The sequence below is a fragment of the Centrocercus urophasianus genome, unplaced genomic scaffold (assembly GCF_019232065.1).
Source record: "Centrocercus urophasianus isolate 14NV4802_14NV808 unplaced genomic scaffold, USGS_Curo_1.0 seq_12, whole genome shotgun sequence".
Lineage (NCBI taxonomy): Eukaryota > Metazoa > Chordata > Aves > Galliformes > Phasianidae > Centrocercus > Centrocercus urophasianus.
In genome coordinates, this window is record NW_024884364.1 from 29,021,034 (window position 1) to 29,038,397 (window position 17,364).

At 38.8% G+C, this 17,364-nt stretch overlaps 1 protein-coding gene across 2 annotated transcripts in view; it reads right to left on the reverse strand.

Annotated features, from left to right (window-relative positions):
- Positions 1 to 17,364, reverse strand: part of GART (phosphoribosylglycinamide formyltransferase, phosphoribosylglycinamide synthetase, phosphoribosylaminoimidazole synthetase) — a 36,642-nt gene extending 19,278 nt beyond the window's left edge. The window contains exons 1-8 of one of the 2 annotated variants that reach the window (XM_042810778.1): positions 17,228 to 17,364; positions 10,242 to 10,390; positions 6,051 to 6,146; positions 5,153 to 5,327; positions 4,370 to 4,481; positions 3,574 to 3,642; positions 1,362 to 1,487; positions 315 to 402 (exon numbers count right to left, since the gene is read on the reverse strand). In XM_042810778.1, coding sequence (XP_042666712.1) covers positions 315 to 402; positions 1,362 to 1,487; positions 3,574 to 3,642; positions 4,370 to 4,481; positions 5,153 to 5,327; positions 6,051 to 6,146; positions 10,242 to 10,386 — 811 coding nt within the window. In that variant the 5' untranslated portion in view covers positions 10,387 to 10,390; positions 17,228 to 17,364. Of the gene's footprint in view, positions 1 to 314; positions 403 to 1,361; positions 1,488 to 3,573; positions 3,643 to 4,369; positions 4,482 to 5,152; positions 5,328 to 6,050; positions 6,147 to 10,241; positions 10,391 to 13,105; positions 13,215 to 17,227 lie in introns of those variants that run through there. The other variant, XM_042810777.1, reaches the window with a different exon arrangement.

The window sequence follows — 17,364 nt, forward strand, 5'->3', positions numbered from 1 at the left end:
AAAAAAAAAAAAAAAAAAATTTAAAATAAAAAAAAAAAAAAAAAAATGATATGAATAACTGTATAGGTCATTAACACTTTAACTGCTGTTTCTTCTGCTCTACTTCATTTAACAGCTATCCCCTGCTGAGGAACAGGCATTGATTATTGATTGATTTCAATGAACTTCAAATCGAGTCATTGATGCTAAAACCCATTTCCAAATAAATCAAAGTCATCTCTCTAACCTGCAGTGTGAGTTAGGCCTACAAAGACGACAAAGTAAAGAAGCTTTCTTCCCATTTATAATTAAAAACCCAAAACTTTTATACATACCAAGATAGGGGACACCTTCTTTCCTCATGCCATCAACAGTCTTCTGAAGAACAGTTTCTCTTATTTTCAGCAGTAAATCTTTAGAAATCTAATAAAACAGGATTAGATAATGGTAAAAACAGAGCATGTGATTGTTTCCCCGCTGTTACGGCGTTTTGAAGAGCCAAGGAGAACACCTGGATGGTCTGTTGCTCACTCCAACACATCACAAAAAGAGAAAGCTAATATTTTTTCCTTTCTCGGCAGGCTACATACTACAGCATTAATCCAACAGGTTGGATCTTTTTCAGTCATATTTCCAAGCTTAGATCTAAACGTGCAAGTAGTCCCACTGGCTTCACGGGAACAAAACATCTACAGAGTCATAGCAGCATTCAGATAAGGCCTCTCCAAGGACAAATGATCTACGGAAAGCACAGTGGTGATTTATCATATTTTGTTGAACAAAATTAAGAGCTTTTTGAAGGAACAAAACTGTCAAATTTTGAATTTTTGAATCTCTCTCCAAAGAGAAAATTAAATGGCCATAACATAGGTCAACAGGAAGCAAAGTAAATCCTTTTGCAGACTATTTTCAGAATAGAAAACAAAAAAAACCAAACTACTATGAGCTACAGCAAGAATTCATCATTAGCTTATCTTGACAAAAACAAAAAATGTGGTTTAAGCATTTATTTCTAATGATGAGTATTTCATAACACTTAGCATCATAGAATCATTTAGGTTGGAAAGGACCTTCAAGAGTATCAAATCCAACTGAAAAAGAAAACAAATCAAAATATGAGGTTTCAGAAATAAAACTTCCATCTTAATAATAATTTAATGAAGATAATTTAAAATGATTTGGTAGAAATAACATCCTCCATAGAAAAATGAATTATCAAGTTACAGGCTTTGACTTAGTTTGTTTTAGACAACAAATTCAATCCACAAGACGCCACTGCCCTCATTGCTCTGTTTGCCATAGTGAAACTGAAAATCCAGATTGCTTTGAGTACTAGAGCTGCAGTATGGGTGCAGCAATACATCATCTTATTGCATTTTTACCTGAGGTGCTGGAGAATAAGCTCCCATCCCTCCAGTGTTAGGGCCTTCATCTCCATCCTTCAACCTCTTGTGGTCTTGCGCTGGGGGCATGGGAGCAATTGTTGTGCCATCAGTGAAACATAAGCACTGGAAAACAGGAAGAATAATGGAATTCCAAGCATATGACTAACATTTCATGAAGTGCAAAAAAGAGAAAATCTTTTCTTTTTGATGTTGCAAAGATGCATAATTAAGAGTACAAATTCTATCTCCCTAATAAAACAAACTACAGCAATCTCAACACTTTCTTCTTTTGCTCAGAAACCATTGCCTCGCTTTATAAGACCTTCCTGCAACAACCACTTCTAATACAGCATGTAGAAAATTAAGTCTTTTCTACAATTTTAAAATTAATATATATATACATATATTATTAATATATAATAATTTAAAATAACACCCATAGCTGTACTGAAAAGAAATACTCAAAAAGTTTAAAAAAAGTCTCTAAAATGCCCCACAGTGGAAGTTATTTCCTCACTCCTCCTCCCCTCTGCCCTGGAAAGAAGGCATTACATTCCTTCGAAAATTTCCTTTTCCTTGTTGACAAAACTCTGTTTGCTTTTACCTTACTTATAAATTACTTATATACCTTACTTATAAATTACTTATATACTTATATGATTTGAAGCTCAATATCTTCATAATAACACATCTGCTAGCATCCTACATAACTAGATAATGATGCTCACTGTTTGGGCTTCTGATAGCACTACTACTCACAAAAATACTGTATAATGCTAATTAAAAGCCAACTCAGGGATCCCCTGGAAAATCCTAAGTGTGAAAATATGATGAACTAGCAATTTGTGGAAGGCTAATTATTTTGACAGGCAAAGTGAGCAGTATTTTCTTCATTATTGTGATCAGTCATCTTAGGAAAAAGAATTTAATTTGCACGCTTACATTGATGTGTTCCGTTACAGTAAATCTGCATGCATCCTAACAACAACACATTTTTCAACAGAGAATGGAGATCTGGATAACCTGTTGGTCCCTCACAAGGTCAAACCAGCCAAGAAAGAATATGGATGACAAATGTCTGCAAATATAATTTTTCATATCCAGCAGGAAACCAGATTGTGCAGTGACTGGCAGCAGTTAGAGATGATCGCTTACTTTACAAATGCCACCACCTCCAAGATCAAAGTTCACAACATCTAGTATAAGTCAATTGCAGCTTCAGGTCTCAGGAACCTGAGATGGCATTTGGCTGTTCTACTTTGTGTGATGCCAGTGTCAAGTTCCCAAGCAACCTCAAAACCGAGCTCTAATTCTCCCCAAAACTGAGCTCTAATTCTCCTTTTCTCTTTTACACTCTGCTGATAAAATTTATTTTTTAAATCAAGGAACAGAATCATGTTTAAATGAAATTTTCTCTCTCCACCTGCAAAGTAAATCAGTGATGTCAAAACTTTCAGCAGCCTTTGGTTACATGCCCTTCAACCCTGAGTGCATTCCCACACTGCAGTATTTCTGGCAATGAAACTGATTAAAGTGTCCTGCCTGCACCTGTCTCGTGTTGCTTGTTCCTGTGCACCAAAGAAGTTTACTGACCCCTCAAGATATAGTTCACTATGTTCCTTTAATTAGCAAAGATGATTAAAAAGATTTTCATTTTCCCAACCACTCATTCTTCTGTTACTCTCACTTCACCACAGTTACTTGTATCAATTTCATATGGGACTGGGCTAAAACCAGACCACAGAAAATACGCAAGTTGCTGCTGCTTTCCTTGAAAAAAGGTCTTCAGGCTATAGCCCTATGAACAAGTAAGTACTACAACTGAATCAAAGGCCAACAGCAGTGAAGGTGGAGGAAGAAGGAAGGGAAGAAACATCCTACACTGTCTTTATTGCCAGAGAAATCGTAACACGGAAGTGCACACTGCATTATACTCAACATTTTTATGTTCTGATTTTTTTTCCCCTTGTGGTAGCAGCGGATTACTGCTTGAGCTATTAACTACTCATAATTTGAATTATTTTAGCAGACAGCAGGAAGTTTGGTTCTTAACACATCTGCCTTTATTTAATAAAATGGTATTTATAAGCAGTTAACTGTTTTTAATGTAATAAAATCCTTTTAATCCCTGCTGTTTACTTATCTGTCTGGTGTTTCTAAATATCTCAAACATGTACAATCTAAGTGCAACAGTGAGATGCATACTTACAGAAACTTCTTCCCCCTCAAGAAGTTCTTCAACAACAACAGTTTCCCCAGCTGTGCCAAAAGTTTTATCCTGCATTAAAAAGTCAATCTCTTCAGACCTGTATTTCAGTCATTTTATAACAATCAAAATACAAGTGTTTCAGATAACGTCTCATACAAATCAGCATTGCACCACTGAACTATAAGATACTATGCTGCAGACACCAGCTGAGGACCTAACCTGTGTACATCTTCTTTTTCAGTTCTATGTTCCTGACTGTTCAGATGGAACTGCTTCGTTTTGGTTCCCTTCAGATTTCGATGCTAATTTATTTCGTAAACATCCTAACCAAACATATGCTTAAATATGTAACTCTACAGGAATTTTACTACACGTGTAAGTGCTGTGTAACAGGAGTTTTAAAGCTGATGTTGCATGTCAAGATACAGCTTAATTGCAGTGTTAATGTTAGAGCACTATAGCACCTGATTCATTGTAGCAGAGCCCCCAAGGACGCAGAGATTAAAAGCAATTCATACTGAATTAAGTGCAGACCTTCAGTAAGAGCCATTTTATTTTAGCCTACTCGTACTATACCTAGAAAGAGTACTTTGCCTCAAGCAATACACATGACAGCTTTCCAAACAATGTCGCTGTCCAAATAATGGATAAAATATTTGACTTCTGCTAGCTAAATGCCTATTATATAGAAATAAAAGGGAAAAAAAAAAAGCATCTCGGATTTTGACAGGGTTAACAACTTTTTTCTTTGTTTTGTGAGAACTCTTCCAATTGGTGCTTGTATGTTTCTACTCACCTGCATGATTTCATTAACAGCTTTACAGGCTTCTTCTTTGTTTGATGCCACAATTACTCCTTTGCCAGCTGCCAGGCCACTAGCTTTTACAACTAAAGCAGGGAAGTTTGCACTTTAAAGATAGAGAAGAGAGATTCAACAGTAAACACTCTATATTCCAATTATATATTTTAAGCATTCTGAAAAATGCTGACGGTTGCAAAAGCAAAATACTCATCAGTATTATAGTAATAACTTCGTGCTACCAAGCAACAGACAAATAAAATCCAGGATTCTCTTCTTACGCTGTCCTGAGGATTTCTGCTTCCTGGTTTGTTTATCACTGAATTTCACTATGGTTCTGAAAGGTTGCTGTTCTTTGAACAATTTAACATTGTAGCAATGTTGGGTCAGCTGGATCCTTCTCTGCTAAGTAGATCACTATTCGTTGAGTAAGCCCACAAGCAGAATTTATACTCATGGAGGCAAGTACAGAAAATACAGAACATACTATGTCTTTCAGACTGGATTTCAGACTGTCAGATCAATTTCCATAGTTGGCAATCTGAAAAAAAATAAAAACTTCTCCCATATTCGCACGTAGAAAGCTGAACTTTTAATTTTCATTAAAAGAGCAATAAATAAGGAACCATTAAATTATTACTGAAATGTGACAGACAGATTATCCTTTAAAGCCTCTGCAGGTGTTCTATCACAGCTAAAAGTATTAATACATTGGTAAGAATTTGTTTGTTTTGGATAGCTGGCACATTGAAAAAAAAAATCCACTACAAAGAATTTTACCTGTTAATGAAGCCACATGCTGCCTTCGGATCAGTAAAAGATTTCCACCTTGCAGTTGGGATCCCATGACGATCCAAGAAGGATTTGGTAAAGCTCTTACTGGACTCCAGCTGAGCTGCCTTTGCCGTGGGACCAAAGCATCTTACTCCAGCTGCTGTCAAGTCATCAACAATTCCTATAAACACCAACACAGAATTTTTTTCAAATCACCAGATGATTTGTAAGTCATGTAGTTCAAATCTACAGACACATTAATTTGTTAGAGCAAGCATTCAGGAGTTATAAGCCATATTTATGTTTACCCTGTATCTGTTTTATAAAATGGGCCTTACATGTATTTTTCACTCTAACCAAGATCAAGTAGCCCTACAGTGTTTGGAGTTAAGAAGACCTGTTGCATTTTGTAAGATATTACAATCTTTCCTCAGTTTATTACAGCTTTTAACCAACTAGTTGACATTAGTATTTCATGAAGATAGCAACTCTTGATCATGCAAAAGGATAAAATTGAAATTATCACTGTTAAATTTTTTTTTTTTTTTTTTTTTTACCCCTGAATAATTCTTATATTTGGAAGAATGAAAATTCCACTGGAAAACCAATACCCTTTTTGAGTTTCTTATATGGAAACACTTCGATAGCTGTTTTACTAAACTCAAATACTTTGAATGAAATTGAACAGTTAAGGATATTTTAACTGCTATATTTCTCATGTGCTTTGAACTTTATTTTCATCACAGCAGAATCCTGAATTTCAGGGAAACTGCCACAGAGGATTTGTTTCTTTTCCTGATGAAGATACTCAGATACTGTTGAGTGGTGGAAAAAAGATGGGGACTAGAATTTCTTTTTCTTCCTAAAGCAAGAAAGCTTTCACTTTTAATTTTCTTTCTCTTACCAGCAGCGAGAGGAACCTCTGGACCAACCACAACCAGCCTGATCTCCTGATCTCTGCAGAGCTGAGCAAGTGCAGCATGATTGCTGACTGAGACAGCTGTCAATGACAGAAAAGTGTGGTAAGACTGTATTCACTACTGTTACTTGGTAGTTATTTATCATATAAACATGAAGTGGTGTTTTCACAAGTCTCACATTCTTGAATGGCAAGACACTGTGAATCTGGAATAGAGGCATGCACTAATATATAAATACTCAGAACAACACATGTACACATATGGAAAAAATCCAAACAAAACAAACCACTGAAACCCTAAGCAAAGGTTGTAACTTGACATGCACCGTAAACCCATCTTGCTCTTGAAGGCGGAAAAAAAAGTTTCAGGTTTCCTTATACTGCCAACATGTTCTCATCTCTACAGACATCCTGTTTGCCAGCACAAGAAGCATCATAAAAGAGCCAAATGAAAAATAATTCACAGGCAAAACCAATATAATAATAATAATAATAATAATAATAATAAAAATAAAAATTATTCAGCCAGTCTCTTCCTTGTTTAGGTTCATCACAAAGCTTTACATATGTTCACGCCAGAACAGCGCAGGGACAGGAACAAGTGGCTGCTGGTGGAATTGCAATTGCTTTTTTTCTTCACGTAGTGACAGTTAAAAAAATGCTACAATGAATGGTGATTTTGCTGAAATAAAGCAAAATCTGAACACTTGTTCTTACATTAGTAAGGAAAGGTACTTTAATTATGGGCAAAGATCTATTGGCAAGTTACAAAGATCTATAGCACAGTTACATTTCTGTAAACAAGCACTTAACATGACAATTGTTGCAATTCCAAAAACCATGTAAGCAAAATAAAAAGTTTGCTAGAAAGACCATAATGTCAAGCCTCTTGATAAAAAATTTGCGCAAAGGCAACACGAAATGCAAGTTCCACTACTTTATCAAAAAACAAATAAAGCCAAGGTCTGCAAAGGACTGGTACGTGAACTCACAGAGTCAAATGCTGCAAGCGTGGCCCAGCATGGATTGGCTGCCTGCACTGGGAGGAAACTGGCACATCAGAGTACAGATCTGCAAACAGAATGAAGTGCAGATCCTCCCTGGTGATGGAATACTTGCAGTTTTGTCTGTGAAGTCATACTAGAGACCACATTGGCAAGTATGTGAAGAACTGATGTCCTCTTCCAGTCAAGTTTCCAGAGAAGGGGAGGGAGAGAAATGAGAAGCAGTGATAAAGCATCTTCTGTTAAACACATCTACACAATTATGTTGGTGTACACTTTGCTTCTGCCATCCCACGTGAATAAATTCTCCCCTTTCACAAGAGAAGCTATTATTCTAAGACATAAAAGCAACTATCTGAAACTTCTCTTTTGATTGTAGATTTGCCCCATTTAGGTGGAGTGGTGGGGAATAAAATGCTAATAAAAACTACCTCCTTGATAACCATTCAACAGTTCAATTACTTTGTTCCATGAAGATGTGTAAGTAAGGAATGAAAGGCCTCTGAGACCTCTGTGCAATTTATCCCAATTGACTTCTGGCTCACAAGAGTGTAAAACCAAAAGCATAACACACTTGGCTTTATAGTACTGGTAAACATAAAGGTCAATACTGTCTTTCAGTCCCACATGGCAGTTGTGAAAGCAGTTCAAGAACAGCAAATCCCAGCCAAAGAAAATGGGAGCTCTGGTGAGCAACTGAAGAGGATCAGTATCTGTTCCCTTGAGATCAAGCTACATGAAAGGGAACAGGGAAAGAGCCTGCAAGATGACTGTGCCTGTCATCCCAAATTGCCTAGCCTCAGGTCTCATCTACCAGCAATGTGAGGGTGAACATGGTAAAACATTTACATTATGTGGAAATAAACAGAAAGGAATAAGTCACACTATTAAGATATAATTTTAACTTCTACTCTAAACACAAATTTCCACATGATGTAAACTGAAGGGAGACATCTCTGTAGCAGTGTTTTTTTTTTTCCTCAAAATGACAGCCAGACATACATCTCAAACCAAACAGAAGGAACTTAACCAAGATTTTAAAGCCAGAACATTTTAGTTAAAAGTATTAGCTAGCATGAGAGCTAAAATGCAGTGTTGTCAGGATGCTAAAAGACATTCACAGAAACACATATGTATACCTAAAAAGTCAGCATGCCATTCTGTACAATTTTAGCACCGAATTTGCCCTGCTAGTTAAATATAAAGTGAATATAAACCTATATTTAGCCATTCAACCCAAATCTGTCTGTACTGTCAGGAAAGATTACTGACTCAAATTAACCATGAAAACTTTTTTGTGACTTCGATAAAGGCAACATCTGAATAATTAAAATTTATTTATAGTTTTAAGTTCACCTTTATATGTTTCAGAAATCATCTGAGAACTACAGCTGCAATAGTGATTAAAGGAAATCTCATGAACCACAGGGCAGGATGAATTTCCAGAGCCAAATCTTGATTATACCAAAACAATGGTAACAGTTTCACAGACATTGCTGCTCAGGCTTATACAATATGATAGGGCTCACACACTTCTGGAAATCTGTTTTCTATTTTCTCCTCTCACTAAAAATCTAGGCTCCAGTGCTACCATTAAAATGCCTGAGTAGATGAGACAAATAATTCCCTTTCAGTTAAAAAAAACAGTCAACCTCTTCACAAATTTTAGATTCTTCCTGCCTCCCAGCTGGCTGAGGATGTCTTCCCTAAAGCACATAAAAGGACATTGCTTGGAAAAAAAGATTTTAGTACATGTGGTAGATTTCATGGACCTGGCTCAAGCATTATTATGCACAAGTTCAAATATTTTGCATTGTTGAAAGTGCAGTGTATTTTATGCAATAACAAAGTGAGAGAAAAGTGCAGCAGTTTTTAAAAACTAAGCAAACTGAAATTAACATTCACGGGCCATGCGGGCTGGCACTTACTCCAGTTGGCATGAGTATAAAGATTTATATGTACACATATGTAAAGATCTTCTGGAACAAGAAGGAAACATATGAACATGACTTTCCTGTCCTGCTCTTGATCTTTCTCCTGTGAGATCAAACAGCACAAAAAACTAACTAGGATGCTGTGCATATTCAAAGAAATTATGGACAGGATTATTTAAGCTTTCTGTAATTAAACATTCCAGTGGAATTAAATTTGATAATTATCTGTTGTGTAAGAATTTGACATGAGATGGTAAAAAATGAAGTATTTTACTCATATAGATGTAAAAACTGGAGGCACGTAATTTGTGTTCACATGTACACTATGTTAATTTTAATCCTGTATGTTCTCATGTGTTTTCAAGTAAAAGTTAAGTTGGTTCCTTAAGGCACTTATTCAGGATCTGGTATACAAAGAACAGGAATTTCTGAGTAATTATCCCTGGTTTCACACTGATGCACCTCCAGGCGAGCACCTTAGACAAGTACTTTTTAAACACAGCAGGTAATTTTGGATGTAATTTTGCATTTGAAAAACCTTAGGCTTGATTTTCAAAACTGATATGAACAGCTTCAGTTACAGCTGTCCAGTTGCAGCCAGTCAGAGTTCACCTCAGTTAGGCCGGAAGCTCAAAACAAGCAGAGAGGAGTAAAAGCATTTAAGAATAATGCTAACTTCCCAGGATCACTAAAACAAAGACAAACGTTTCTAAGATGGATCTTTTCAGGTATGAAAGTATTCTCAAGAAAGGTTGTAAGGATCACAAGCTCTCACTGCGCCTCTGAGAACTAAGTGGTGCTTCAGACCCAAAACAATGTGCTCTGCCACTACCCCAGAAGTGCTGGTGTTTGCTGCAAACACTTTTCAGCTGTTCACCAAACAGCTGCTGAACTGCACTGAATACCAAGACGAGCCATCAGCCCTTTCCTGTGAGGGAACCACTACTGCTATCCCAAGATACACTCCTGTAGGAATTTACAGCAGGCAGATGGAGTTTTGGCTGCATACTCCAAAATCCAATGAATTAGCTAAAAAACTGAGATAAAATTAATTGAGTGCACATAAGTATAAGGCTTTGCTCAGATACTTGCTCTTAGCTGCATCTGTATGATCTTACATTTCCAAAACCTTCAAATTATAACAAACTGTTCACATTAACAATAAGATCAATTAATGGATTAGGTTCAATTAACAGAATAATATACTTGTTCGGTTATCAGATTTTGAAACTTTTTACCTGAATTTGAAATCTTTCCACTGTTGGCTGTCCCTGCGTTTCCAGGAGCAACAAACACTTGTTTTACATGTGGGGACTGGGCCAGCTTCCAGGCCAGTGCATGCTCTCTGCCTCCACTGCCGATCACAAGCACTCGATCAGCCATTAGCCTGCGCAAAACCAAACACAAGCAACATCGCCAGAGTTGGGAGTGTGAGGTTAGGAAAGCAAGAGCATCATGGAACGTAATGTTGGGTGCAAGGAACTCTGAGCAGTGCTGAATGTCACTTTTTTTCAGGCAATGATGTTTCTATTGGGGTTTGTTGGTTAAAAAAAAAAAAAAAAAAAAAAAAGTACATGGAAAGACATAACTGACTTAATGAGGTGTGACAGAAAATAAATGTCAAACACTGAAATAAACCACAGGGCTATCTTGTTTTTCTTTCATCAGACTGGCAACTGTTGTACTGAATCTGGGATATAGAAAAAAATCTTCAATTGGCCAGGCTGTGATTTGTAACTCATAGACATTTCTGGTGAATACAAGCCTGCAAAAGACAAAGTCCTTGGTATTAATTAATTGTATTAATTGTATTTTCTTACAGAGCCATAGGAATTTAATTGGAACCTGAAACACTTTGGTGGAAATATCGGAAAAATGTCTGAATACTTCATGAAAGGGAAAGATTAAGAGCAATGAGACAGGGTGATCAGCTCTACTCTTAATAGAACGAATTGCAGAATCACAGAATCCTTTGAGTTGAAGGAACGTCTGAGGCCCATCTATTCCAACTCCCCTGCGATGAACAGGTTGCCCAGGACCTGATCCAGCCTAGCCTTAAAAGTCTCCAGGGACAGAGCATCAATCACAATGCTAGGCAACCCAAAAGGGGAAGCAGAAACCTAACACAAATTTCCCTTGGGACTGAACGACTCTTATAGGCTGTCCACAGTTTAACAAGGCAAAGTTTTGTTAGCCTTTGCTTTTTTAAAGACAGGTTTACCTCTACACATATTCTCTACACACTTATTTGTATAAGTCACCTCAAAATTGTCATCCCAGCAATGATACCACACAACTAGCAGGGGAACAGAGGATGTCACTAACATTGGGAAAGAACACTGGAATTCAGAAAGTAGTAAATAAGTACGTATTCCTTTATGTGGAGATTCTTAGAAAGCAAAGGCTAACTCCCAGTGGTACTCAAAGAACAAGCTGCTATAGCCATGTTAGTTCAACCAAGTACAAAATACACACAAAGATGATGGAACTGCACTGGTTAAGGTCAGAGTTTTATCAGCAGAAGGCAAGGGATGCCTGGAGAAGCCATTCAGCAAGGCATGGAGTGAGCAGCTATGCACAGGTGTCTGGAATAGTGTTCATTACTTCCAAAAAGTAATCTAAAAGCTCTAAGTCACAACACAGGCAAAGTAAGCATCTAAACACATAAAATGATTTCAAGCATGGCAAGTATCAAAAATAAATACAGCTTTGTGTGGAAACTGGCATGATCGACTTTGAGGACTTTGCAACGACAGCGAAGTAGTGCGACATGCCTCCCTGCTGCACAAATCACCTTCCCTTGTTCAAGGGGAGGGACGCGGCCTTGGTAAGAGCCTCAGCTCCACGTAACACACAGCCTCCCTGTTGCAATACCAGCATACGTAGTGTCTAACCCTTGGTCAATGGCCCTTGACCCACGCTTGCCAGTGTGTGCGGAACCCTCCAAGGCAGGTGGGGGAAGGCCTCACACCACTGCTGGAGCACACAGAGGCGGCAGCTCCCTTTGAGGTCAGAACTCCTGTGGGAGGGTGAGAGAGCTAGCACAGTGTATATCCTCAGCATGAGGAGAAACAAACCTACCCAAACCAGACTTCTAAGGGAAAAGTGATCTTACCAGAGGCATACCAGATGTTCAGCCAATTGATGGGGCAGGGCATGTGCTTCTCCCCCATCCCAGCTGCTAGTAGGACAGCTGAACCCCCCAGCTCCAGGAACTGCCCAGATAGCTCTGTAGACCCCTCCCCCCCACACACAAAAACCCAGCTGTCTCGAAAGCCTGGACTCCAAAGGAGATGGCTTCTGCTTTGAGGGCTCCCATGATGTGCATGCTGAGCCCCATTATTAAACCCAAGTCCTCTGTAACACAATGCAACCCCCACGCATTCTAGAATACACCCCCATGCCATTTCTTTAATCCATTAACAAAGGAATGATTTGTTCAGAGAATGATAATTTTAGGCAAAACATGCATTCAAAATAAAGACAAAAGAAACATGAATAAAAGGACAAAATACGGACAATCAACACTGAGTTTTAACAATAAACTAAACACATCAGAGTTAAAATTTAAGAGTGCTTTCAGGTTGGGAGAGTCCAATAGGTTTCTATTAAAACGTTTGGCAAAATACATACTGTAGAGTTGCAATAAACTTCTTAGATTCCTTAAAGTAAGAAAAAAAATACCTGGGAATAAAAATTAACAGTTACGACAAACTATTTGGGATGCAAATTTATGGCAAAGCTCTTTGATATTGCAACTTAAGCAAAAAAAAACACCACCAACTACATATATATATATATTACATATATATTTATTTTATATATATATATATATGTACATATAAAAGACTAAGAGGTTGGCTACATTGAAAGGATAAGCTAGATGTAGACAGTAACCTAGGGCAAAAGAATGCTGTGTAAAAGAATAAATGTCATGTAGCAGACAGCTGCCTTAACCCAGCAAGCTTAACCCAGCAAGCATGTTTCTAGTGCAGTTCACAGTCATCATTAAATAACAAGTTGAAATATACATGACAGCATTTTTTACAGGCGTATCAGAACTGAGAGCAGAGTTATAAACCAAACTGGAGAATATACTTACACTATCCTATGTGTTGCTGGCCTGAGGAAAGTAATGCTGGGGAGTTCAGGAATGAAAAGAGAACGGAGAAGACCAGCCTCTAGTTAAAATGTAGCGCCCTGCTCCAGTATCACCACCCATTGATAACATGCATGCCTAGCCATTGGACAGGTCATTTCAGGTGGGAAAACAGAACAGAACAGAACAGAAACCAGCATACGTATGGTTGAGAAACAAGCAGCAAAAACTTCACAGAGCAGAAGCAGCCCACTTTATTGTTCCTGCACATTCAGAATAAATTCTGCCTCACTCAAATTATTTTTTGCAGTCGAAAAATATTCACTAATCAGATCATAAACATCCTCTATTTAAAAATGATGCTGTGCATACTCCCATGAATATCAACAGCATGGAAGAATACGATGCATGATACATATTTATGCTCCATTAAGCCTCCTACATAAAAATATTAGGAAATGCTTCAAGATCCAATGAAACTGCTGTCAGCTGAAGTAAATCACCCTGCTTATAAATCAGTCAAACGGCCATTCTTCTTCCCTAAAAGTAGCATATTCTAATAGTTGTCAGACAAAACAAACAAACAAACAAAAAAACCATAAAATTTTATATGGAAGCAGTTAATGGAATAAACCATGTGCCATATGTTCAAATGAAAAATCATCATTCTGCAATAAAATATGAGGAAAAAAAAAAAGCGTTTTGGCCATTTTTTTTATTTTCAGGAACTCAACTTATTTGTGCATCCCCCAAAAGGTATCCTAGCAACTTTTATTGAGGGATGCAGCTTGACAAGAACTTCTTCTGGTGGCAATTTCAGTTTCAGTTCAGGAAGCCCAAATAAAGTACTGGCAGCCTTTCTTTTTCACACTGACTGTAAAGATGCAGTGTAGGCCCTCCATTGCCCAGTAATATCACAGAATCATAGAATCCTTAGAGTTGGAAGGGATCTTTAAAGGTTCATCTAGTCCAACTACCCTGCAATGAACAAGGACATGCACAGCTACATCAGGTTGCCCAGGGCCTGGTAGAGCCTCACCTTGAAAGTTTCCAGGGACAAAGCATCAACCACATCAGTATTTCAGTGCCTCGCCACTCTCAACTGTAAAAGACTTTTTCCTTATATCCAATTTAAATCTCTCCTTTTTAATCTTGAAGCCATTTCCCCTTGTTCTATCACCACAGACCCTGCTAAACTCTCTGTCTCCTTCTTTTATATAGCTCCTCTTTAGATACTGAATGGCTGCTATCAGATCACTTTAGAGCTTCTCCAGGCTGAACAGCCCCAGCTCTTATAGCCTGTCCTTGTACAAGACGTATTCCACCCTTCGGATCGTTTTTGTGGCCCTCCTCTGGATACCCTCCAATAGGTTTATGTTTCTCCTGTGCTGAGGACTCCACATCCAGACACAGTACCCTGGGTAAGGCCTCACCAGTGCAGAGCCTCAGAGGCAAGATCACCTCCCTTGCCCTGCTGGCCACACTTCTTTGGATGCAGTCCAGGATACAGTTGGCTTTCTGGGCTGTGAGGGCACATCGCTGACTCATGTCCAGCTTCTCACCTAATGGTACGGTACCCCAGGTATTTTTCAGCAGGGCGACACTCAATCCTTTCATCTCCTAGCTGGTATTCATAGTGAGGGTTATCTTGACCCAGGCGCAAGATCTTGCATTTGGATTTGTTGAACCTCACGAGTTCACCTTGGCCCAGTGCTCAAGGTGTCTCTGTCCAGGTCCCGCTGGATGGCACCTGTCCCTCTGATGCACCAACAACACCTCACAGGTTGGTGTCATCGGCAACCTTGCTGAGGGCACACTCCACTCCACTATCAATGTCATTGATGAAGGTCTTAAAGAGTATTGGTACCCCTGGGGACACTGCTCGTCACTGATCTCCATCCACTGAGTCATTGACCACCACTCTCTGGACGCTATGCTGCAGGTAGTTCTTCATCCGCTGAAAGTCCACCCAGGGGTATGTTGTCAAAGGCCTTACTGAAGTCCACACAGACGACATTAATGGCTCTTCTCTTATCCATCGATGCATTGACACCATCATAAAAGGTTACAAGGTTGGTCAGACAGGATTTGCCCTTGGTGAAGCCATGCTGGTTCTCCAAAGTATTATGTACCTCCTCACTGGGGAATCAAACCCCAGCCTCCCATGTGACAGGCGGAGATACCACAATACTCATGAGGAATTGTACATAACTGTCATTAAAAATGAAAAGTTCCAAAAAAAGGGAGATTCAAAAAAAAAAAAAAAGAAAAAAAGAAAAATTCTTTTTACCATTAATCCAGAAGTCAACAATCTGTTTTCAAACAACCAAAAGCCATTCGCAAAGTAGACCATTTCTTCTATGAGAATTACCACACGTGTTTTTTTTTGGAGAACATACGTGAAATCCTTAAATCTTCTCATTAACAGGAAGAAGTCAAAAAGAATCTAAAGCATGGTACATTGTTACCATAAGTAAACATCATCTGCCTTCATAAAGAAGGAACGTATGTTTGTTTAAAAGATATCTTAAAGAAAGACGGCATTTCAAGCAAGGACCAGTTACCAAGTTCTTAGACAAAATAAGAACAGGAAAGCAAAACCAAGCTAATTACTCTGAGTATCTGAGAGGAGAGGACATGAGAATGCAGTGAAGGCAATTTCCAGAGCCTATTCCTGAAGTTGCCAGCTGCTAGTCAGCAGGGATGAGCATCAGCCTAGAGACCTTTATCGTCCTCAAGGATGGGGCTCATTAAGAAGCTGGGCAACTCCTCCACGAAGTCAGGGCCTTTGGAGTGAAAAAAAATAATGAGAACGGTGCAAAACCAACAATATATAGCAGCTTTCCTTGTACTGGCTCCTCCACAAGGCACAGGGAGATTTCAAATACAGACAGAAGTGAGACAAGACTACTAATTCAGTAGCTGCCCTTTAACTAGTAACAGGGAAGGGACATGAGCCACCATCTCCTACTGGAACTGATTCTGCGCTCAGACTGGGATGTTAAACTGAGCTCCTTAGCTGTATTAATGCAAAGCTTACGAAGATAGCTGTGTAAGTGTATGAATTCAAACTCTTTAAGCTAAATCATAACGCCACCCATCCCCATCTAAACAGATTTCTGCCAGCTGAATTGACTAACTGTGCAATCAACCAATAACTAGTGGCACTAAAAGTAAAGAGATGGGACAACAGAGATGGGCAGAAAGAGCTAAATGTCAAGACCTGCCTTTTAAGCTGCAGCAATCTACTGCATGACTGCACACCTAACATTTAATCTTAGCCACTGCCTAATTAAAAGCTGCAATACTTTAACTTTTCAACACTGGGATTGTGATAACCTGATGCAGACAGTCAGGTTTCTTTATACAAAATATATGGTCCAAGCCCACAATGTCTTAACTCCTACTTTTCCCAGAAGAAAGGTTATAAAACAGCTATAAAGCAGCTTAGCATTGATAGCTCTTAGTCCAAATATAGAGACTCCAAGCCTAGCATCACCAAGCCCATACGTCCCAGTGCCTGGAAAAAAGCTTCTCCCATCAAACTTCGGACTAAAGGAGAAAGTTCACTGTTTCTCTTGAAGTTAGGCAAAAGAATAAAAAGAAATTATGCCTCACAGGACACAGAAAGAACGCAAAATCAAAATGCTCTGCAATTCATGTGCCGCTCCACAAACTGTTGCATGCCCCCTCCCCCCCCCCCTTTTTTTTTTCCCCATAATCAGTAGCTGGATAAAATATTAAAAGAATGGCTTGGAACAGAAGCCAAAACCTAGGACTTTCCCTTATCAACTTCAGCAGCTGAGCTGCTCTGTAGCGTCCCCCTGGAATCTGCCATCCTTTACTTGGCTCCTGCACTTTCCAGCACAGAGCCAAATCCTCAGCTCTTCTGCTCTCTGAATTAACACTAATCAGAAGGCTGAAAATAGAGTTCCGCTGCACATCATGATGAATACACAAAGATCTTCATACGCGTGAGGTAAAGGCTATGAGTGCACAAAGATCTCAGTACACACAAGGAAAGTTCTCAGCTAGCCTTTTCAGAGAACCTTTGTCAGCTTCTGGACCCTGTTCAAGCTTGGATTAAAAAAAGAGCTGAAATGCGCAGGGTTTAGGTTGACCTACCAGTGTTTCACAGTTGGCCTGTGCTGGTCCTTGCTACTGCAGTCTTGCTATGGGTCTTATTCTCTCCTCCACTTCCAGCCTCTTGCTTGAGTGCCAAATGTATGCCTTGTGTGTCACAAGGATCAGGAAGCCAATAG